At 36.5% G+C, this 26,035-nt stretch overlaps 1 protein-coding gene across 1 annotated transcript; it reads left to right on the forward strand.

The window, feature by feature from the left end:
• Positions 1 to 612: 612 nt before the first annotated feature.
• On the forward strand, positions 613 to 20,812 carry LOC130464793 (leucine-rich repeat receptor protein kinase HPCA1-like; the record flags this gene model as incomplete). The annotated part of the gene is made up of 19 exons (XM_056834017.1): positions 613 to 664; positions 9,563 to 9,686; positions 9,771 to 9,842; positions 10,198 to 10,272; positions 10,354 to 10,425; positions 10,590 to 10,751; positions 10,901 to 10,975; positions 11,358 to 11,429; positions 11,541 to 11,612; positions 11,709 to 11,777; positions 11,855 to 11,929; positions 12,230 to 12,301; positions 12,487 to 12,624; positions 13,097 to 13,572; positions 13,674 to 13,835; positions 14,425 to 14,564; positions 17,768 to 17,987; positions 20,049 to 20,284; positions 20,501 to 20,812. Coding segments are annotated over exons 1-19 (2,676 nt in total), but the record flags the coding sequence as incomplete, so codon positions are not given.
• Between the last annotated feature and the right edge of the window lie 5,223 nt (positions 20,813 to 26,035).

Here is a 26,035-nt window from a genome sequence, read left to right on the forward strand (position 1 = left end):
ATTGTTATTATTTGTTATTATATCATTAACATTATTGATGTCTATGCCTTATAGCTCCACGATGCCTCTGCTCCACCATGCCTCTACCTCCCTCCCACCACCTCCCACCACCACTAAACCACCTCAAGACACCACCTCCCCCACCACTGAACCGAGTGTTATGCCTCTGCCTCCCTCGTCCCCCTGCATCATCCAACCCCCTACCACCACCACCAAATCACCTCCACCAACTCAACCTCCTCAAGCGCAAGAACAAAATAGATAAACCATTTTCGCACAAACCAAGCAAAAACAGATAAAATAAGGGAGTAATTTAACTCAATTATGCAATTACACCATACCTAGGAACATCAACCACCGAAAATGGAGAGAATTGCGTGGTGAGTGAAGAGAATTGCGTGGTGAGTCGCCGAAAAAGAAAGAGCAGAGGAGGGCATGCCGGACGCCGGTGAAGAAAGACGCAGAGGAGGACACCGGTGAGTGAAGAGAATTGAGATTCGTGACTGCTAAGAGTGAGGGGCTGTGAACAACTGCCGGAATTAGGAGGCCGCGAAGAAGAACAGTGAATGCGCCGGTTGGAGGCCGGTGAAAAAGAACGGTCGGACGCTGGTGATGGTGGGCGGTGATATGGAGAGAAGAAGAAGAAGGAGAAGAAAGTATGGAGGTACATACGGTCTACGTGACTGCTGCAAGATGGAAATGAAGTGAATGTTAGGTTAAGTTGCGCTTATTCTAAATTGGAGGTAAAATATTATTCATTTAATATTTTTTTTAACCATCATAAGTTGCTCTTGTTGTATAAGGGCAACCTTTGATGGACATCCTATAAGGATTTTTCCTCTAGTGTCAGAATTGATCAACAAAGATCATGTCCATATCAGAATTGATTTGTACAGATAATGACTAGGTCAGAACTGGTCTGTACAAATCATGACCAGATCAGAACTGATCTGTACAGATCATGACCAGATCAAAACTGATTTGTACAAATCATGACCAAATAAGAACTAATTTGTACAAATCGTGTCTAGATCAGAACTGATCTGTACAGATCATGTCCAGATCAGAATTGATCTGTACATATCATGTCCAGATCAGAATTGATCTGTACATATCATGTCCAGATCAGAATCGTATCCAGATCAGAACTTATATGTGTAGATCATAACCGATCTATCTAGATCATGTACATGTCTATCTAATATAAGGAATAGTTAAACCATGAGCAAAGTCAAATAAATAATAACAATATTATAAATTTGCGTAACATTTATTTTACACGTAAGTCATTTAATATTAATGAATGTAGATTTTTGTTTAAACTTAATTCTAAAGAATCAGATCAGATCAGATCAGACCAGATAAGACCAGATCAGATCAGACCAGATAAGACCAGATCAGATCAGATCAAAAAAAATAAGTTCAGATCAGATCAGATTAGAAGGAGAAATAAGGTGAACTAAACAGGGCCTTAGATGCACTAGACAATTGTCTTTTGCTGTTCAAGGGGCTTCCTAGATTTCAGGGTCTTCTATCTGTCTGTGTGATAGTGTCTTGTGACTCTAGCTATCTAGTGTTAGGTTATGACAAATATAAATCATATATTTCATGCGAAAAAACCATAAAGCCAGGAATCCGAATTAATTGCCACATAGTCAATTAGCATAATTTAGGATACATACATGTGATGTGTGCCTTCCCTAGCTGCTCCCGAACCGAACAAGAACAAGTTTAGGACTCCAAATGTCGCCCCTCCGTAGATAGTCCACAGCACGTTCGGATCCGCCTTAGATTCAATTTACTAGAATATTATCTAAGGTTTTATGTTTTATTCGAAAGCTTAATTATAAGTTTAGGCAATTTATTAAATTCAAACTTGAACTTAAACTATATGAATACTTATTGATTGTGATGTATAAATTGTGATTATGAACCACGTATTTATAGGGTGGAAATAACGGACTTAGATTTCTACTAGGATTCAACTAACCAAATCAATTAGGATTCTAGTTAAATTAATCCTTAAGAATTTAATGTTTAATAAAACACGAAAACATTTAATTCTTGTAGAATTAGGAAAACGATTAATTAAGCAATCCTAAGAGACCAAGGATTGGTCGTGCGTAGCATTGCACACACACACACGCAGCCCACGAAGGGCATGGTGCGCGGCTCGGCCCAAGGCTGGCGCTGGCAGCACGCGGCCCATCCGTAAGCGTTGCTGCTGGGCCTGGCCTTGCGCGCTTGCGGCTGGGCCTGCCTAGCTCGCTGCTTGCGCGCTGGGCTGCTCGCTGCTGGCTGTGCGCGCGGGCTTCGCTAGGCGCGGGCCTGGCTTTGTGTTGGGCCTTGCGTCTAGCAAGCTTGTCCGACGATTGTTCCGTACGTCGCGCTTTCGTTTCGTTTTCCGATTTCGGAATTCACTTCCGACTCGTACAATATTAATATTTCCGATTTTAGAATTTATTTCCGATTCCGACAATATTTCCGATTCCGGTAATATTTCCGTTTCCAGCAATATTTCCGATTCCGGCAATATTTCTATTTCTGATAATATTTTCCGATATGTACCATGTTTTCGTTTTTGGCAACATTTACGACTTGGATAATATTTATATTTCCGTTTCCGGCAATATCATCATTTCCGGAGTATTCATATTTTTCCTTTTGACGATTTCAGCTCCCACTGGAACCGAGATCCGTCGATTCCGAATATTCATAAATAGAGTATTTAATTCACTTAAATACTTGATCCGTTCACGTACTATTTGTGTGACCCTACGGGTTCAGTCAAGAGTAATTTGTCCCCCTTTTTGATGATTGTTCAACAACCACGTGAGTATTTACAACCGTGTGCGCAGTTGAGCCTTGGCCTCCTTTTGCGTTAATGACCTCGTGGCCCGTAGCTTTGTTGTTGAAAATTCTTAAGATGCTGATTGGATGCTGGTTCATTGAGGTAAAATGGACACTAAATGTTCCATGTCCCCTGTATCTTCTACAGCCTCATTCAAATCAAAGTAATGCCCCTGTTCATTTATGTTGTCCCCATATATCTTCATTTGATTCTGGCACCCAATGGTCATTGATGTTCCAAGCAGCTTCTTGCCACTGATCTCCATCATTTATCTCCATATGGTCTGAGCAAAAGAAGCCAAAACAAGGATGTTGCCCCTATTTTTTTTCGTTTTCTCTGTTTTTCTTTTGTTTTTTTGCTTATGAACTTTGATAAAATTTCTCTCTCCCCATGTAATTAAGAAAAAAAGGAGGGAAAACTCCTCTTGGTGCCAAAATTTCCCTCTAAAAGGGAATTGTCCCCAATGTGTACTTGTGATTTTTTTTTTATATATTGGATTCTTATTGGTTGTTCACTTTTGTTGCTGCAATACTATTGGCAGAATTTTGTTAATTGGATTGATGACAAATTAGTGGGCTATCTTTTTCTGATTTCCCTCTTTTTCATTTCTTTACTTTTTTTTACTTTCTCTTATTATTCAATTATCTACTTTATCCTTTCCCAAAAAAACATTCCCAATCATTATATCTTACACTTATTTAGGAACAGAGTGAGTATTATTGTTATTGTTATAATAATAATAATAATAATAATAGTAATAATAATAATAATAACAATAATAATAATAATAATAATAATAATAATAATTATTATTATTATTATTATAATTATCATAATAATAATACTAAGTAATAATAAATAATTAAAAAGGTCTGGTCTGGTCTGGTCTGTTCATATCTAATCAGAATATTACTGATCTGGTCTGATCTAATTTAATAAAGTCTGATCTGATCTGAATATTGCTGATCTATTCTTTCAAGAATTCTCGACTAGATTCAAATCAGCTCATGCTAATTCAAGAAACATCAATATCCCTTAGATTCAGCCTTGTATTTCTGAAGAAGATAATAATAATTTGACACAACCTTTTTTAGATGACGAAATAAAGTATGCCTTTTTTAACATGTCACCTTATAAAGCCCCTGGTTCGGATGGATATGGACCAATATTTTTCCAACATTACTGCCCAATTATTGGCCAAGATATATGCAAAGCCATTAGAGGTGTAACACCCCCGATTTACTAACTAGAAATAAATAAGAATATAAAAGACTTTATAATAAATTTGCGGAAGCTTACACTTAAATTGGAGGTATCACCGCCACACTTGACCACACTGGCAAGTGCTAAGGCTTACAAAACTCAAACTATTACAACTCGATTAATAGGTGGTCTATTTAAACTGAAAAGTATTAAACTGTCATACAAGACTAAACGATAATATTTGAACTCCTTCAACTTGTAATTGCATCCTTCACGATCAATCTGCTCCAGTCAACCTTAACTGCTCACCATAGAGGATAAATGTAATACCTCATATTTTATAATATTTATAAGTATATTTTATTATAGTTATAAAGCATTTTACGATTAATTAGCATTTAAATAATATTTAAATGTATTTTAATTAATTAGAATATTTATTATTTTAATTAATTACGAAACGAATTTAATTCTTGAGTCGGGAAATTAAATGGGTTGCAAATGATTTTTAAAGGCTTCGGGTTTTAAATGAAAAGTCCAATTCGTTTTATTAAACGAGCCCAATCAAAAGAATTTAATTCCAAGCTCTTGGCTAGCCCAATCATTTAATTGCTAAGCCCAAATCTATTTTCCTAAGCCTAGCCCAATTAAAAATAAGGAGCCTATAAATAGGACTCCTCATCATTAATTGAACCCCTAAAATCTCATAAAACCTCTCTTTGATTTCTTGCACCTCACTCCTCTTTCCTCTTTGCTCGGCTCGTCCGCACGCTGCACGGCCTCGTGCTCGTGCCTTCGTGCTGCTGTGCCATCGCCCTTGAGCCCTCGTGCTGCTCGGCCTCACGCCCCAGCGCGCGCCCTTGCTCCCTCTCTTGTCCCTCCTTCGTGCACAGTGCCCCTGCTCCCTCGCTCTCTCGTGCGCCAGCGCCCAGCACCCCCTCTCGCCCTCTCGTCTCTCTCTCGCGCACAGCGCCCAGCGCCTCGGGCCCTCGCCCATCCGTCCCGCGCGCCCAGCGTGCTGATCGTTGCCCCTGAAAAATACAGCTTCTTATGGATGATATAAAACATTAGCTATTTAATTTCGATAGCCATAATTCGTGTGTATACCGAGAAGCTAACCAAACTGCTGATTACTTAGCATCCAGTGGTCATCACATTAATAGTCAACTAGATATTTATCCTTTCGCAGACAATATATTTTATTATTTTCTTTTCTTAGATAAGTTAGGGTACAATATTGAGAGAAAACTGTCCTAACTTCTGTGTACCTTTTCTTTTCAAAAAATAAAAAATAAAAATAAAAATAACAATGACCAGGTGAAAAGAACATGCTCCATTTTAGTTAGATTCTTATTCTCTTTCACTTTCCCGGCCCTTCTCCAACTAAGCTGCCCCTTAACACTATGAACATCGATGATCTTTCAAGTGTTGCCAGTTCTACTCCCTGTTTCAACTATAATGAATATCGAATCCCAAATTCTTACAACTTCTTTTTCATCTTCATGGAACAAAGTAAAACAATTAAAACACCACCAATGAAGACCAAAAGGAGTTCGAAAGCATCAAACCGATGAAATTGGCGTATGTAATTTTCATTTTATAATTTTCCTTCATAATTTCATAAATTTGACCAATTCTTCTTATATTCATAATATTATTCCTGGAATTATTGATTACCCAGTATCTATAAATCTATAATTGTTGCTTAAATTTAATTAATTTATTTGATTCATCATGCACGTCGCCAATTTTTGTTTGGTTTGTTAGATTGTTTAGCTTCAATTTGGTCCCTTTTTATATTTATTCAAACTGTTACTTTACCAATTTAGCGAGGGTTTTACTCTTTTGTAATGTCAATTTGATTGATCCATCGCTGACAATGACAAATTGACAATAATGGTTAATTATCCCGCTGTAAATAATTACTATCATACTATGAGTATGAGCCAATTCTCTGTTCGGTTTATTGTTTAATGATGGATATCATTTGACTGAGTATATAGTTGAGAGATTTACTCTTTTGTATACTATTAATTTGATTGATCGTTGACAATGATTGTGGCAAATTGGCAATCATGTTAATCCTTTTGGATGCTAACTATTAGTGGCTTTGCTGTTAGATATCTTGTTTAGCCATGTACAATTGGACATCATTTGACTGAGTATATAGTAGAGTTTTCTTGTTATGTTCTTTAACTTCATGTATTACTATAAATAATAATGAAACATTTAGTTGAATAAACTAATAGGGGTTGACCAATTTCGTTTCTTTAGTTTGCTTGTCATTGAATTACTGGAAATCAATCAAAATTTTCTGTACAAGTCATATTGCTATACAGTTCTGTTTTGTCGCCTGAATTGATCAAGTTGGATCATATCAATGAGTCTTAACATAGCAATTTGCCTACTTTTGATATGTCTGCAAATTACTACTATAACCTCGGAAACACACTCTAATGACGGTTAGTTTGATCATTTCTTCATCTATGGTTAGGTTGAGATCAATGTCTTCATTTTCTTACTTGTATGAGAACTTATCTGCATTTGTGTTTCCTCTTTCAATCTTCTCATTAATTATGATTGTTCTTTTCCGTTATTATGTTTACCTTTCTTGCACATGGAATAAATGTTTATATGCTCCCTATGTTTGAATTACTTTTGTAGCGCTTCTTATGACATTGGAGGTTACAGCATTCTGTGAACATTTACCGTGTACAATTCATTTTGCTTTATTGATGTGTTATGATGGATTGGTCGTGACGAATAGGATCTATTTTGACTTGTAATCTACAGAGTATTTGTTTCATGTTTGTGGTTTATCTAAGATTCTACTTGCTCAGATGAAGATGAAGAAACCAAGATGTTAGAGTGATTAGTGCCTGTTAAATTTGAAAGATTATCTTTAGCTCGATAGTGTTTTAGAAACATAAGTGTGTGACCTTGTGGCCATGAAGGGTAGCAGATGTTCATAGTTGATGGAGGTAGCCTTAAATAAAATTTACGAAAGCATTAAGATATCTCTCTGAGCTTAATATCTTTGAGAATCTTCGTTAAGAATGTAAAGTTGGATGGTGATATTGGATCTAAACATGGTGCTCTTGTAGTTGGTTGAGCCTTGATTTTATATAGTTTGTAGTTTGTTATCCATGGATTACACTTCCTCCGTCCCTATTTACTCGTCTCACTTTCCGTATAGAGTTGTCTCTATCTATTTGGCACACTTTTCTGTTCTTCCTTAAATGGCATATACCCACTATTTTCATATTATTCCTCCCTATTCGTTTTATACCCACTACCCACTAACTATAATAAAAAAAATACACCACTACCAACTATCACATTTTAAATAAAAAGTCAATTTATTAGACTAAAGCTCTATTTTGGTTAGAGTGAGTCGAGTTAGTAGGGACACAAGAATTACTTGTATTCTACTTTAGTACTTATTATTTATTGAAAATTTCAATCAACTTTTTTAATAACATAGGAAAGAGTATTTATCTTACTACTTACTTTTTACCATTAGTATTTAGTTGTATCTTTTGTTTTGTGTTTTATTTTTTGTTCATTTTTTTGTGGAGCTTGAAGGACTACGCCTTGGCCTAATTTTGGAATTTTGCACCGGAACCAATTGGTTGATTTCTTCTTTTTTATCCCAAGGCTTCCTGCAGAAAAGGGTCTTTAATTGTACTGATAGTTGATGAACAATGGATTTTCAACTTTATATGTGAGGTAGGATGTGTTTGCGGAGATGTTAAAATGGGAAAGAGTTGTTGACTACAGATTATTTGTGTAGCATCATAATGAGAAGTAATCAAAGAGACCTGGTATTAGACCCATTGACGGGCCTTATAAAAAGCTTGCATCTTTTGTTGCTTGTCATTAAGGGGGCGTTCTCTTCACCGGATGAAACCTGAACTTATATGGACTGGACTTATCTCTATTATATAAGTGAAGAGGGGAGGGGTATTTTGGTAACACCACTTTTGGTGTCCCCCTATGATAAGACTAAATTACCCTCTAAATTTTCACAATTAAATTCAATTAAAAAGCTAATTATTTATTGATTTAAAAATCTGATTATTTATTGATTTTAAAAACTGAAAATCAATAACAAATCAAGAAAGTTTTTGGTGCCAGCATTATGGGCTAATCCCCATATGTGTAAAATTTAATGGTCTAATATTTGGAGATCTTTGACTTTCTAGAATATTTTCCATAAGATGGTAAGATATGATTATGTAGAAAAGACTATAAGAGTATAGTTGCACGTAGTATGTACAAGATCTTTGATTACGCTCATACATCAATATTAAGTAAAAATACAATTTTAAGTTTTTAATAATTTCACATGCATCGCGTGCATATAAAATATATATCTCTATTTTATAAGGGAATTCATGAGGTAATTTTAGTAAATTGCCTTTTGGTGTCCCCCTATGAAATATCCTTAATAAGTTTTAATTTCATTTAATTATAATAATTCTAAAAACTGATAATTAATGTCATATTGTAAAAAATGAAATTTTAATGCACGTGACAACTAAAAGTCAACAATAATTTAATTTAACTCCTATAGCAAACATGAAAGCAATTATTAAATAAGTTAAAAAAATTGGAATTTAACCCTTCAATCTTACATTTTTTTATTAAAAAGTTAAACTTAGTCTACTCTTAATCATACCCTAATTTTATATGGTTATACAAGCACTTTTTCGGCAAAAACGCAAAAAAAAATGAACAAGTAAAAACACAATCTTTTACGTTTATTTTAGTTAATTTGTTATTACATTAATTCCCAAATAGATTTTATTACATATAAATACGTATATTTGTTTTCTTTAGTTTTAAATAAATTTTCCTACACGTTTTAGAAAATGTACTTACTTTTAAGAATGTGTAGCGTGTATATACGCCTATGTTTTAATTAACAAATTAGAGAAGAAAGTCATTGAAGTATTATTTTAGTTCATTATAATCAAACTTTAGTTTAATAACTTAGCACTTAGGTGTCCACATAAGATATCGATAATACAAAGAATTTATAAAATGTTAGAACATACTCGCGAATATATCAAATCAGATTTTTAAAAATATCTGCACGCATTGCGTGCATAGAATACTAGTCTGAATTTATTGGAAGTGATTAAACCTGATTGACATGATATGACTTGATTGGAATTATTAGACTTGATTATTAGAGTGTAAAGTTAAGAGTGTAAACTTATAGGATCTGATTGAAATTGAAATTTATTGACCTTATAGGACCTAATTGCAACTTATCTGAAGTAGTTAGACCTGAAACTTATTGTTTGTAAGGTGAAGAGAATGCACCCTAAATCCTCTCTTTATCATCCTCTCTCTATCGTGTGTGTGCATGCTATCTCCCAAGTCTTGAGACTCTTAACATCTTCAATGGTGTACTGGCTCGTGAATCAATAATGGTGATATGAACTTCGTGCAATTTAAGATTCGTAGCTTGAAGCTGAGAATGGGCTCTGTATTATGCAGTTGTTGGACTATCGTCCCTGAAAGAACTCTGGGAGAATGTGCCACCATCATGGAATGGTTTTCGTGATCCTTGTGGAGATCACTGGGAAGGAATCGTCTGCAATAATACCCGTGTGATTTCTATGTAAGTCATATCTGCCATTACATCTACATTACAGCCATACACATCTTAAATCATTTCCTGATTTGATTCTGAAAGTTGTCTCAGAACTTTATCAAGCATTGGACTGAAGGGAAAACTGTCAGGTGATATCCAGCAGTTATCTGAACTACAAACTCTGTATGTTTTTTAACATGCTCTTTCACTCTTCTTTTTCTAATTTATTGAATAACAACCAAAAACCGTCGACATCTTACCCTTTTTTTGACTTCTATATCTTTGGTGAATTATCACGTATACATGCTATACTGCTTAGCTCCTTTACGTTCTTTGTATGTGACCTGTTGTCATTACTGTATTTTCATTTAGCACAGCTTTCACAGTCATTTGATCACCTGACATTTGGTATTTTATCAACTTGTGTTCTTCTACAGATTTTCCATTGTTTTTGAAAATTATAAGTCTTCTCTTTTACCTTTATTTGATTTATGACCTCCTATTTACACCATACGTTTTTTTATTTCTTTATATGTAGGGACCTGTCCTCTAACAAGGAACTGACTGGCTCTCTTCCTGAAGCAATTGGGAGATTATCAAAGCTCACAAACCTGTAAGAAGTGTCAATTTACAAATCTATATGTTACTTGAAAACTAAATCTCTTTACAATAAGTATTTCCTGTTGCACTGTAGGATCCTGGTTGGCTGCAATTTCATTGGCAAAATTCCAGACAGCATAGGATCTCTGTCAAATCTGATATTCTTGTAAGAAATATTGGCTCTTGCATTGTTTGTTTAGACTATTTCATATTTGATTTTGAGATCATCTAAGGGCTTTTGTGTTACAAAATTTCCCTCTGCCCCCCTCCCCCCCCCCCTTGTTTCTTTTTCATATTATGATATCTGAAGTCTGAATTGGTGTTCTGCAGATCACTGAATTCTAATAGTTTCAGTGGGCCTATCCCGAGTTCAATTGGCAATCTTTCTAAGCTCTATTGGCTAGATCTAGCTGAAAACAAGCTTACTGGATCATTGCCTGTATCAAATGGGACTAGACCTGGTTTGGATATGTTGCACAATTGCAAGCACTTGTATGTCCGATAATGTTTATAATTCAGTTTAAATAAATTTCTAAAATCAGTCACTTTTTTCTTTCCCAGTGAATCAATTATTGCATTTTTCCCTCTTTCAATCATTTAATTTTCAGTTTCTCATTGTCTAGGAACTATTTGATTGTCAGTCACTTTGGAAGAAATCAACTTTCTGGTGCGATTCCGCCTCAGCTACTCCATGCAAATATGACTCTTATTCATATGTAAGTACCCTGCAAACTAACATATAAGTTGCATTATGGACGTCTCACTGACAACAGTTCATAATTACTCTTGAGCAAAGCTCACCTGATAAAGGATTTTAAATTGGTCCTGTTAAGTAAATACTATAGATTTAGGTTCTACTTAAGGTTTATGATTCGGTTTTCTTCTTTCTTTTTTAAAGCCTCAGGAAAAAAATCTGTTTTTTAGTTCTTTACATTATATTACTCCTGTAGTCCAGCAGCATTTTATTATATTCATTTGTCTCTAAGCAGTAAATTAGGTTTTGAATATAATCCGTTTTCAGTAATTTGGATTATAGTTCAACTAAAGGTATATAACCCAATGTATTCACCTGCAAAACATGTGTTCGGAGCATCACAGGCTTCTGGATAACAATAAACTTACAGGAAGCATCCCATCGACAATAGGTCTAGTGAATAAAATGGAGGTTATGTAAGTATCCTCCATCACATCCTTCCTGAAAATATCATTGATAAGCAGAATAATCGGAATGTAGTTATGTGTAATAGTGACTTTTTATTATTTGACTTTGATGCTTATCAGACGACTGGATTGGAATTCGTTCAGTGGGTTTGTCCCTTCCAACATCACCAATCTTACTCGTGTAACTAATTTGTAAGTAAACAAGAAAGTGTGCCAACTTGATTTTGGACTTTGTGCAACCTAAAGTATCAGCGCAATTACTTTTTTAATTTTTCTATTTATTTCCAGGCTTTTGTCTAACAACCAACTGACTGGCCCTATGCCTGACCTTACTGAAATGAGCGGTCTCAATTACTTGTAAGTTAAGAACCATAATGTATTCAAGAGCTACAAAAGTTTCTAAAACCTGACGATCTATATTTTTCTGTGTGTAGGGACATGAGCAACAATAGTTTTGAAACCTCAGATGTTCCATCATGGTTCACCACCTTGTCATCTTTGACTACTCTGTATTGCTTTCTATCTCCATGGAACTTTTTTTTTTCTTTTCTTGAAGGCATTATATTATCACCGTTGACATAGAATATTTCACTGATTTATGTTCTTTCTTTCTTTTATTTTTTTTATCCCTAGCTTATGACCGGATCCATCCTAATGCAACTTTATTTTAATCTAAGGATATTTCTTCTGTTAGTTGTGCAACTGTCCAAGTAAAATCAGGGATAAAGAAAGTTACGTATACCTTGCTATTTATTTGACCATGTACATAATTCTTGCTCTTTGTTGATATCTATGCGTTTTCATTGCAGAATAATGGAAGCGACTCAAATTCAAGGTGATGTTCCAGATACATTATTCAGCCTCCCTCAGTTACAAAAAGTGTGAGTATCAGTTGGTATTTGATCTTATCAGTCCGGTGGGACTACTACTATTGAATATGCTGTGTTTCTTGTATAGATGTTGCAATTGGTATATGATTTTATTAACTAAAATAAAATTACTGTGCACGGTGTGAGTGAAAAGGTATCTATATTTGACTCCTTACTATCTTTCCATGTAACTGAAGGGTATTGAAGAAGAACAGGCTGAGTGGCATATTGGATATTGGTGATAGCCGCAGCTCACAACTTCGGGTTGTTGATCTGCAAAACAACAATATTTCATCTTACACTCAAAGACCCAAAAACAGTGATGTCCAACTAATGTATGCTCTAAAATTCTCTTTTTCACCTCATATTCTAATTTTTATTTTAAAGTTTGTAAATTGAATTCATCTGAGATGAGGGCTATTTTGTTTGCTGTAAATTTTCCTCCTCTTTTGTTCTTTTATTTTACAAAACAACAAAGTTAGAGGAAAGCATATTCCCATTTTCTTTTAATGTGGGAATATATATTCCGATCAGGAGGGTAGACATTACCCCCCTCCTCCCCCCCCCCCTGTTGTGTTATCTTCTTTATATCATGCAACTGACTAAATCTTGAAAAGGAAAAGTTCAAGTTAAATTTTGTTTGAATATTCTTAATGGAGAAAAATGTTTCATGCAACCAAATGGAGCTTAAGGTGTAGTAGTTTTCTGCGGTGTATTGTAACTGGAAACTATCTCTATTAAATTTTTGTAACTGGAAACTATCTCTATTAAGTTTTAATACCTTAACATGTTTTAATAATTTTGCAGTCTGGTTGGAAATCCAGTTTGTTCAGACACCGTCACAACACAGAGATATTGCATTCTACCTCAACAGTCCAATGTCTCATATTCAACACCAAAAAACCGTGCTCCTGTATGTGATTCAAATAAAGTTTCCAGCCTTAGTTGTCACTGTGGCTATCCGTACACTAGGATTTTGGTATTTAGAGCCCCAAAATTTTCAGACTTGGAAAATGTAACTTACTATAAGGATTTAGAAAATACACTTATGACAAGCTTTAAATCCTATAAAATCCCTGTTGATTCGGTGTCTCTAAGTAATATAAACAGGGCTCCTTCTAATTATCTTGAAATGACCTTGCAAGTTTTCCCTCTTGACCACGATAGATTCAATAGGACCGCGATATCTACTGTAGGCTTTATGCTCAGCAACCAGACCTTTAAGCCGCCATCAGATTTTGGACCGTTCTATTTTACTGCTAATGGCTATACAACCTTTGCAGGTAACTCTATGTTCGGAAAAAAAAGTTGCATAATACATTTCTTTGTATTGGTTCCTAACTGGAGTTCCTTCTTAACATTCACCTTTTTGTTCCCACCATAGAACAATCTGTACCTGGATCGAGGAAGATATTAAGCATGACTGCCATCATTGCAATCGCTGTTGTAGGCGCTGCAGTTCTTCTAGTACCATTATGTATTGTAACTATCATTTGTTGCCGTAAGAAGAGATCTATCAAAACTGTGGATCCAGACAAAACTTTCGGTAAATGTTTTTCTTTTACATGAATATGTTGGAAGTTGGAAGGTACATTTGACATCAATATATTGGATGTTGGAAACAACCTCTCTGCAATTGCAATTGCAGGGGTAAGGTTGTGTACGTCCGACCCCCCCCCCCCCCTTACCCCGCTTCTTGCGGGAGCCTCTTTGAGGCAATGGGGTAATGATAATGATAATGATAATGATATTGGATGTTGGAAGTAACACTTTATGATGTTTTTAATAGAGAAGGTTCATTTTTATGACAAAATTCATCTCAAAAAGACCTAGAATCCTCAATATTAGCTCAAAGTAGCAAACATGCAAGCAAGAAATGAAATTAAAGGATACAAAAGAGACTCAGTCTCTCTGTAATTATAACATGACCACATATAGAGAAGCATCTCACTCAGTCTCGCATTCATGTTGCAGTCTGTCATTAGTATTGAGCTTATCCAAGTCACACGCCCTGATGAAAGGCTTTGCACAATTCTGATTTTTGAACCTTCCGCACCTCATAGTTATAACCATCACATCATCATTACTTTTATAAGTGTATGACAATACTTTATAACTTGTAGGTCTTACATCAGCTGCATCTTGGATGTCTCCTGGAAGCACCACTAGCACATTGCCGCTGGCAGGATCAAGGGTATTTCCTCTTGAAGAGATAAAAAAGATGACCAATTATTTCTCAGAAGCCAATGTCATTGGGTCAGGGACCTATGGGAAGGTATATTTGTTACTGTGTAAATTGGTTACTACTACTTTTTGGATAATAATACGTGAGTAATGCAGAATCTCATCTCTATGCATTTTGGCTTGAAGTATCTAGACTCATATTTTAAAACTTGAACTATTCAGTCTAAAAATTTCATTTCTTATCTAAAAAAAATGCTTTGATCCTTCATTCATTAAATCTGTCAATTTTCAATTAAAGGTTCTTATTGCTCTGTCTTCTCTATGTTTCTCTAAGCGAGCAAGAATTTCATTTTAATCACTAATCAAGAGCAATATACAAACTAGACTCAGGAGAAAGTGAGCAAGTCTTCTAGGAAGGCTCCCTCAACCTAGTATTAATATATTACACATCCATCTCGAGACTACTTAACCAACTGATTTAATCACTAGACCATTTGTCAGTTACGAGAGCAAAGCATCCAATTTAATTCTATAATAAACTAGACATTGTTGAAACTTTAAGAGAGATGAAAGAGAGAAAGAAGAAGAAAACAATACTATGATCTTCATACTATCCAATTTAAATACATGAAGCGATTCCTCTTAAATAAGCTTAAGCAAAAACTAATGACTTAAGAATAGCAAACTGAAATTAAACGTGGGATGAATGTGACGCATTACCAAGATCATGTTCAAAGTAATATCCCACTAACAATGTTTAGTTATTGACCAACTCCTAGAATATTGCAACAAATCTAGGAAAATTAGTAATCGTAATTTGAAGCACTACATCCAACGCGATCCATTGCTTCAAATTTCATGACCTTCACGTTTCACCTTGACCGAAACATCAATTCTCGAACACCATAAAGAGCTTGCTCTCTTTTTCCACATTTGAAGCAGAGATTTTTTTTGGTTTGCTCCAACGTAACACGTTTGTGTCCACGGAAATTGCTTCTTCCATAAGCAAAGTTTCCTTCATACTATCAAGTATTTGACGTACTTCTCGTCTAATTTCACAACATCTTGCCGACACTTCAATTTGTGATGCACATCTCATTATCAAAACAATTTCGTTGATGCACATTATCACCACACCACACCATATCTTCGGAGCACCTCTCTCCGCACGACGTTGTGAAACACTTCTCTTCACCATGATGCACATAATCGTCATTAACAAAAGAAAATTCAACTACTCTTGCCATGGTGGTTTGCCTATTCATTTTTTGCACTCAGACACAGAACATGACCTACAATGGCTTCCTTCTTATTCTCTCTCAGTTATATATATATATATATATATATATATATATATATATATATATATATATATATATATATATATATATATATATATATATATATATATATATATATATATATATATATATATATATATATATATATATATATATATATATATATATATATATATATATATATATATATATATATATATATATATATATATATATATATATATATATATATATATATATATATATATATTTCTAAGGGATCTAACCTGGCGCTGATACCATGTTGAAATTATAAGAGAGATAAGAGAAGGGAAAGAAGAAGAAAACGATCTCTGATCTTCATTCTATCCAATTTAAAATACATGATGCAATGCCTCTTAAGTAGGATAAAGCAAAAACTAATAACTTAAGAATAGCAAACGGAAATTAAACATGGGATGAATGTGACCCATTATCAAGATCATGCTCAAAATAATATCCCATTCATCAATATCATTACCCTATTGCCTCAAAGAGGCTCCCGCAAATGTTTATTTATTGACCAACTCCTAGAATATCCCACTAGGAAAATTAGTAACTATAATCTGAAGCACTACATCCAACAGACAATATATCAGATGCCTTCCAATAAGCATGTTTCCTAGCTTTCCATAGGTGATACATCACAGCAAAAAAAGTAGCTAAACAAACTTTCTGTTCTACTTTGATCTTGCATATCTTCCAATCACAGACTTTCCACACCGTATGAACACTTTTCATCTCCTGATATCTGACTTCAATCCAATTGCAAATCTTTTTATACCACATACTACTGTGCATACTTAATCTTTCTACAGTCACATACTTATGTTTAGTGAACAGACACAAGGCATCTCTCATCCTCACAAACTCTTGCAGCCTTGATCCGTTCTTTTATTTTTAGCTTGTCCAAAGTAACCGTTCAGTCGAAGGGAATGTTTAAGCTCATATAAGCTGCATTTATCCTGTAATTCTTAGCTGGAAAGCACCATTGATTTATAACAAAAGCCTGCTTCAGTAACTCTGACCTGATGTTCCTCCATCACCAGCTAACTGAACTTGGTACATTATGGTCTTTGTCTTCTTTCTTCTTTCTTCTTTCTTCCCTCTTCCAATCCAATACTATGTTAGTTTCTATTAACATTTATTTATATGTATAGTACAGTATAGTTATGTTATGGTTTGATATATTCACATGCCTAAGTACTTAAATTAAGTCCATACAAAATACTTACTAATATAGTCCCAGTACTTCCTACTCCATCCCAATTTATCAGTTAATTATCATTTGTATGCATTTAAAATATTTGAAGAGTAATAAACTTAAATTGTATATTGGATGAATAAGATTACAAGGAGGAAGCATCTGACAAATTAGTTTTGCATTTAACAACTAATTATTATACCATACTTCGTTCGCTTAGTATTAATTGACACATTTCTTTAGGCACATTTTCTTTTTCATGATTTCAAACATTAATATCTTAATTATGAATAAGAAAAAATTATAAAAAACTGATATTTGGAAAATATTCATTGAGACGAATCTAACAAGATCCTACATGACTATGTTTTTTCTCAAGTATAAATCACAAAAGTAAGTCAAAGTAACTAGTGTGAATAGTGCCAAGGTCAAAACGTGTCAACTAATAAGAACTGGAGGAAGTATATCGGTATGAACAAAATTGTTACAGATTATCATGTCAAAGTAAATGGATAAAATAAAGTATTTTAAAAGAAAAATAACCCATGCGTTTAAGGGCAAAAAACTAGTGAATAAAAAGGGGGTGATTCACTTACTACCTTTTCCATACGGAAACCTGTCATGTTAACTGATAAAAACTTTACCTTATTTTAGTAGCTGTGGGTTACTTTTTTTTTCTTTTTCATTCTATTACTTTTTCCCTTCTTCAAATAGTATATAAACACCATTCCAAACTACTTGTCTTTTGTATTTATAACTGTGCCTCATCAGGTTTACAGAGGGACACATACAAATGGCCAGCTAGTTGCTGTTAAAAGAGCAGAGCAAGGTTCACCACAGGGTGATCTTGAGTTCAAAACTGAAGTGGAGCTTCTATCAAGAGTTCATCATAAGAACCTTGTTAGACTGTTTGGTTTCTGTTTGGAGAAAGGAGAACTCATATTGATCTATGAGTATGTACCAAACGGCACCCTGAAAGAGAGTCTCTCAGGTATATATATTTGCTTAATTTGTTCTTTTTCTCTTTCTTCCCCGTGCTTGCACCATCAATAATAGCTGGATTGAATCCCAAACGAGTAAGCCACTGGATTATTTACAAGAATCACAACCAATCAAAAAGTTATCATTTAATCCTTTAAAGCTTCAGGCTTTTCTGAGTATCGACTGTGAATTACGAGTTTCAAGTGGATAATGATTTATACTATCTTAGAATGATACTCCCTCCGTATTTAAATATGAATCACATATGGCCGGGCATGGGTATTAAGGAAGAAGAGTTGAATGAAATAAAATAATAAAGCAAGTGGGGTTGGGGTAAATATTTTAATCAAGTAAAAAAGAAGTGGGGAACATTAAATCTAAATTAATGGTTTAATACTTTAATATGATGGTGGGTCATAATAAATTAGCAATCCGTGGAATATGGATCATGGTGCACAATGATCATGATGCACCAAAAAACATATGTGGATAAGCAAAAGAACATGACAATACGACAAAAGAACATGCGATATAATATTTCGGACAATTTGTTTTTTACTACCTAAAAAATCGAAAATTTGTTTTTTACCACCTAAAAAACCAAAATTTGTTTTTTACCACCTCAAAAACCAAAACTTGTTTTTTACCACCTAAACAAAATATAAAACTTGTTTTTTACCACCTTTAAATTGGAAAGTAGATGAAATCGTTAATGTGAGGGGACACAATAACGGTAATGTCTCTGATATTTTCTCTTTTTTCACAATTTCATCTATTTGACATCCCTTCCCTTCCTCTGCTTCGTTCTCTTGCATGAAATCACTTAATTTTTCTTTCCATTAATTTACAAAATTGACAAAATCAATGGTAGTAAAGAGAAGAGGGTGAAAGAGTCAAAGAAAATCATATAGGGTTGTAAATAATTGGAGGGAAATTGAATTAGTGGACCTCAATAACTATATCATATATTTTTCAATTTTTTAGGTGGTAAAAAACAAGTTTTAATTTTTTTTAGGTGGTAAAATACAAGTTTTAGAATTTTAGGCGGTAAAAAAGAATTTATCCTAATATTTCACTTTTTTGTTATAAAAAAGAATATAATATTTCACTATTTATTAAAAATATAAATAATAAATATGTTCATATTCTTTTCAAGTAATCAAATGTTCTTTTAATTATATATTAGTGTTCTTAAGGTGCACCATGTTCACTTTGCACCATGGTCCACCTTCTAAATTGCGGTAAATTAGATATATTATTTAGTTAGAAGGTGAGGTAGAAAAATTACTAAAAATGGAAGTATGACTCCTAATAAAATACGGCCGAAAATGGTAAGTATGACTCCTAATAAATACGGAGGGAGTAGTCATTTGTTAAAAAATTGATACTATCTTGCCTTAGATGGGTTTTCCATGGTTTTTATGGACCCCTTTACAAATCTTAAAAATTCATTAAGGCTAATGTTCTACTTCAATGTTTCGTAGTAATGAGAAACAATGAATTGGATATTACTTGATGGAGGTTCCAAATTTCATTATTTTATTAACCAATATTTGGTTGGCATAGATAACAGACCATAAAACAAGAGACTAATGAAGATTTGATTAATAAACTGAAATTACAAGAAGTAACCGATATTCAAGCATTCGAGAGGCTTGATTTCTCTCCCAATGAGCTCTTAAAAGCTCAACCAAATTACTCCACAATTTCACATCTCATTCCCAGTCAATAACCTCTCTATATATAGTACTACTTCCCTAACTACCCCCTAACTTATTCCCCAGATACCCCTACTAACTTATAAAACTATTTCCTAAACTACCCTTCTCCATAATATCGGTTCATTGCACATGCATGACTAATAAATATTTTTGTGCGAATGCTGGTATTTTATGCTACACAATATGTTAATGATTCGTAGAAAGAGTTTGTAAGTGAAAAAATATGTATGTGTTACGGGCCTACGGCACTGGAGGTTTCTGCGCTGAAAGTGTGAAAGTAGTGAATATCCCAAATTTGGTGTCAACCTGTAAATCCTTGTCCTAATGATGATTTTTTGTGTTTTATGTAGGAAAATCTGGAATAAGGTTAGACTGGAGGAGAAGAATCAAGGTAGGGCTTGGTGCGGCAAGAGGTCTAGCATACTTGCATGAACTTGCCAGCCCACCAATTATACACAGGGACATCAAGTCGAACAACCTTCTCCTTGATGAACACTTAAATGCAAAAGTTTCTGACTTTGGTCTATCCAAGCCTCTGCTTGATGTTGGAAAGGGTCATATCACCACCGAAGTGAAGGGGACAATGGTGTGTATACATTCTTCTAAATCCATCATAAGTCATCTGAGTTGATCGGCACAAACATAATCTAAACTGAATTAGCCGAACCATACCCGATCTGGATGATCCATTTTCTACTTTTATGATTTTATCCACCAGTGAAATATTCATGAAAAGTATATTATTGATGTTGGCTGCTCATTGTTTCTAATGAGTTGTTAATATTTGATTTTATTGATGCAGGGATACTTGGATCCTGAATATTACATGAGTCAAAAATTGAATGAGAAAAGTGATGTTTACAGCTTTGGGGTGCTAATGCTGGAACTTGTTACAGGAAAGGCACCGATTGACAGAGGAAGATACATAGTGAGAGAAGTGAGGAATGCCATTGATAGAACACAAGACTTATATGGTCTTGATGAGTTTCTGGACCCAAGTATCGGACTTGGCTCCGAATTAAAGGGGTTCGAGAAGTATGTCGATTTGTCACTTAGCTGTGTGGAAGAATCAGGAGTAGATCGCCCTAGCAAGAGATTACCACATAACCCATGGGTCACTTAAGGCCCTATTATGTGCTTAGAACCATCTCCTTTGTCTCCTGAAGGCTAATTCAGCCTACTTTCTGAAAAAACACGAGTTGTCGAGTGGATGACATACCTGGACCTTTGAGCCTCGGCATTTTTTGAAACCTTCAAAGTTAGAGGTCCAAGCGCTTACCACATATCCCGTGGGTCCCTTAAGACCATATTAGGTGCTTAAAACTATCTCCTTTGGCACCTAAATGCCATTTCAGCACACTTTCTGAAAAACAGGAGTTGTCGAGTCGATGCCATATCGGGACCTTTGAGCCTGCGCATTTTCCGAAACCGTCAAATTAAGAGGTCCGAGCGATTACCACATAACCCATGGGTCACTTAAGGCCCTATTATGTGCTTAGAACCATCTCCTTTGCCTCCTGAAGGCTAGTTCAGCCTACTTTTTGAAAATACACGAGTTGTCGAGTCGATGACATACTTGGACCTTTGAGCCTCGGCATTTTTTGAAACCTTCAAAGTTAGAGGTCCAAGCGCTTACCACATATCCCGTGGGTCCCTTAAGACCATATTAGGTTCTTAAAACTATCTCCTTTGGCACCTAAACGCCATTTCAGCACACTTTCTGAAAAACACGAGTTGTCGAGTCGATGCCATATCGGGACCTTTGAGCCTGCGCATTTTTCAATACCGTCAAATTTAGAGGTCCGAGTGATTACCACATAACCCATGGGTCACTTAAGGCCCTATTATGTGCTTAGAACCATATCCTTTGCCTCCTAAAGGCTAATTCAGCATACTTTCTGAAAAAACACGAGTTGTCGAGTCGATGACATACCTGGACTATTGAGCTGAGGCGTTTTTCAAACCGACAAAGTTAGAGGTCCGAGCGCTTACCACATACCCCATGGGTCCCTTAAGGCCCTATTAGGTTCTTAAAACCATCTAATTTGCCCCCTAAAGGCTAATTCAGCCCACTTTCTAAAAAACACGAGTTGTCGAGTCGATGCCATACCGGGAACCTTTGAGCCTAGGCGTTTTTCAAAACCTTCAAATTTAGAGGTCCGAGCGCTTACCATATAAACCATGGGTCACCTAAGGCCCTATTATGTTCTTAGAACCATCTGCTTTGCTTCCTAAAGGCTATTTCAGCCTACTTTCTGAAAAAACACGAGTTGTCGAGTCGATGTCATACCTGGACCTTTGAGCTAGGGCGTTTTTCGAAACTGACATAGTCAGAGGTCCGAGCGCTTACCTTATACCCCATGGGTCCCTTAAGGCCCTATTATGTGCTTAGAACCATCTCTTTTGCCTCCTAAAGTCTAATTCGGCCCACTTTCTGAAAAAACACGAGTTCTCGAGTCGATGACATACCCGGACCATTGAGCATCGGCATTTTTTGAAACCATCAAAAGTTAGAGGTCCAAGCGCTTACCACGTATCCCGTGGGTCTCTTAAAACCATATTAGGTGCTTAAAACTATCTCCTTTGCCACCTAAATTCCATTTCAGCACACTTTCTGAAAAACATGAGTTGTCGAGTCGATGCCATACAAGGACCTTTGCGCCTGCGCATTTTTCGAAACCGTCAAAGTTAGATGTCCGAGCGATTACCACATAACCCATGGGTCACTTAAGGCACTATTATGTGCTTAGAACCATATCCTTTGCCTCCTAAAGGCTAATTCAGCCTACTTTCTGAAAAAACACGAGTTGTCGAGTCGATGACATATCTGGTCCTCTGAGCCTCGTCATTTTTTGAAACCTTCAAAGTTAGAGGTCCAAGCGTTTACCACATATCCCGTGGGTCCCTTAAGACCATATTAGGTGCTTAAAACTATCTCCTTTGCCACCTAAATGCCATTTCAGCCTACTTTCTAAAAAAACACGAGTTGTCGAGTCGATGCCATACCTGGACCTTTGAGCTAAGGCGTTTTTCAAAACCAACAAAGTTAGAGGTCCGAGCGCTTACCACATACCCTATGGGTCCCTTAAGGCCCTATTAGGTGCTTAGAACCATCTCCTTTGCCTCCTAAACGCTAATTCAGCCTACTTTCTGAAAAAACACGATTGTCGAGTCGATGACATACTTGGACCTCTAAGCCTCGTCATTTTTTGAAACCTTCAAAAGTTAGAGGTCCAAGCGCTTAACACATATCCCGTGGCTCCCTTAAGACCATATTTGGTGCTTAAAAATATCTCCTTTGGCACCTAAATGCCATTTCAGCACACTTTCTGAAAAACACGAGTTGTCGAGTCGATGCCATACTTGGACCTTTGAGCCTACGCGTATTTCGAAACCGTCAAAGTTAGAGGTCCGAGCGATTACCACATAACCCATGGGTCACTTAAGGGCCTATTATGTGCTTAGAACCATCTCCTTTGCCTCCTAAAGGCTAATTCAGCCTACTTTCTGAAAAAACACGAGTTGTCGAGTCGATGACATACCTGGACCTTTGAGCCTCGACATTTTTTGAAACCTTCAAAGTTAGAGGTCTAAGCGCTTACCACATATCCCGTGGGTCCCTTAAGACCATATTAGGTGCTTAAAAATATCTCCTTTGGCACCTAAATTCCAATTCAGCACACTTTCTGAAAAACACGAGTTGTCGAGTCGATGCCATATCGGGACCTTGGAGCCTGCGCATTTTTCGAAACCGTCAAATTTAGAGGTTCGAGCGATTACCACATAACCCATGGGTCACTTAAGGCCCTATTATGTGCTTAGAACCATCTCCTTTGCCTCCTAAAGGCTAATTCAGCCTACTTTCTGAAAAAACCCGAGTTGTCGAGTCGATGCCATACTTGGACCTTTGAGCTGAGGCGTTTTTCAAAACCGACAAAGTTAGAGGTCCGAGCGATTACCACATAACCCATGGGTCCCTTAAGGCCCTATTAGGTGCTTAGAACCATCTCATTTGCCTCCTAAAGGCTAATTCAGCCCACTTTCTGAAAAAACCCATGTTGTCGAGTCGATGCCATACCAGGAACCTTTGAGCTGGGGCGTTTTTCAAAGCCGACAAAGTTAGAGGTCCGAGCGCTTACCATATAAACCATGGGTCACCTAAGCCCCTATTATGTTCTTAGATCCATCTTCTTTGCTTCCTAAAGGCTATTTCAGCCTACTTTCTGAAAAAACACGAGTTGTCGAGTCGATGTCATACCTGGACCTTTGAGCTCGGGCGTTTTTCGAAACCGACAAAGTCAGAGGTCCGAGCGCTTACCTTATACCCCATGGCCGGGTCCCGTAAGGCCCTATTATGTGCTTATAACCATCTCTTTTGCCTCCTAAAGGCTAATTCGGCCCACTTTCTGAAAAAACACGAGTTGTCGAGTCGATGACATACCCGGACCATTGAGCATCGGCATTTTTTGAAACCTTCAAAAGTTAGAGGTCCAAGCGCTTACCACATATCCCGTGGGTCTCTTAAAACCATATTAGGTGCTTAAAACTATCTCCTTTGCCACCTAAATGCCATTTCAGCACACTTTCTGAAAAACACGAGTTGTCGAGTCGATGCCATACAGGGATCTTTGCGCCTGCGCATTTTTCGAAACCGTCAAAGTTAGAGGTCCGAGCGATTACCACATAACCCATGGGTCAAATAAGGCCCTATTATGTGCTTAGAACCATCTCCTTTGCCTCCGGCCTAAAGGCTAATTGAGCCTACTTTCTTAAAAAAACAGGAGTTGTCGAGTCGATGCCATACCTGGACCTTTGAGCTGGGGCGTTTTTCAAAACCGACAAAGTTAGAGGTCCGAGCGCTTACCACATACCCCATGGGTCCCTTAAGGGCCTATTAGATTCTTAAAACCATCTCCTTTTCCACCTAAAGGCTAATTCAGCCTACTTTCTGAAAAACCCCAAGTTGTCGAGTCGATGCCATACCTGGACCTTTGAGATGGGGCGTTTTTCAAAACCGACAAAGTTAGAGGTCCGAGCGCTTACCACATACCCCATGGGTCCCTTGAGGCCCTATTTGGTGCTTAGAACCATCTCATTTGCCTCCTAAAGGCTAATTCAGCCAACTTTCTGAAAAACACGAGTTGTCGAGTCGATGCCATATCGGGAACCTTTGAGCCTGGGCGTTTTTCGAAACCGTCAAATTTAGAGGTCCAAGCGCTTACCATATAACCCATGGGTCACCTAAGGCCCTATTATGTTCTTAGAACCATCTGCTTTGCTTCCTAAAGGCTATTTCAGCCTACTTTCTGAAAAAACACGAGTTGTCGAGTCGATGTCATACCTGGACCTTTGAGCTAGGGTGTTTTTCGAAACCGACAAAGTCAGAGGTCCGAGCGCTTACCTTATACCCCATGGGTCCCTTAAGGCCCTATTATGTGCTTAGAACCATCTCTTTTGCCTCCTAAAGGCTAATTCAGCCCACTTTCTGAAAAAACACGAGTTGTCGAGTCGATGACATACTTGGACCTTTGAGCAAGGGCATATTTTGAAACCTTCAAAGTTAGAGGTCCAAGCGCTTACCACATGTCCCGTGGGTCTCTTAAGACCATATTAGGTGCTTAAAACTATCTCCTTTGCCACCTAAATGCCATTTCAGCACATTTTCTGAAAAACACGAGTTGTCGATTCGATGCCATACCGGGACCTTTGCGCCTGCGCATTTTTCGAAACCGTCAAAGTTAGATGTCCGAGCGATTACCACATAACCCATGGGTCACTTAAGGCACTATTATGTGCTTAGAACCATATCCTTTGCCTCCTAAAGGCTAATTCAGCCTACTTTCTGAAAAAACACGAGTTGTCGAGTCGATGACATATCTGGACCTCTGAGCCTCGTCATTTTTTGAAACCTTCAAAGTTAGAGGTCCAAGCGTTTACCACATATCCCGTGGGTCCCTTAAGACCATATTAGGTGCTTAAAACTATCTCCTTTGCCACCTAAATGCCATTTCAGCCTACTTTCTAAAAAAACACGAGTTGTCGAGGCGATGCCATACCTGGACCTTTGAGCTGAGGCGTTTTTCAAAACCGACAAAGTTAGAGGTCCGAGCGCTTACCACATACCCCATGGGTCCCTTAAGTCCCTATTAGGTGCTTAGAACCATCTCCTTTGCCTCCTAAACGCGAATTCAGCCTACTTTCTGAAAAAACACGATTGTCGAGTCGATGACATACTTGGACCTCTAAGCCTCGTCATTTTTTGAAACCTTCAAAAGTTAGAGGTCCAAGCGCTTAACACATATCCCGTGGCTCCCTTAAGACCATATTTGGTGCTTAA

This window comes from Spinacia oleracea, unplaced genomic scaffold (assembly GCF_020520425.1).
Source record: "Spinacia oleracea cultivar Varoflay unplaced genomic scaffold, BTI_SOV_V1 SOVchr0_001, whole genome shotgun sequence".
In the NCBI taxonomy this organism is placed as follows: domain Eukaryota; kingdom Viridiplantae; phylum Streptophyta; class Magnoliopsida; order Caryophyllales; family Amaranthaceae; genus Spinacia; species Spinacia oleracea.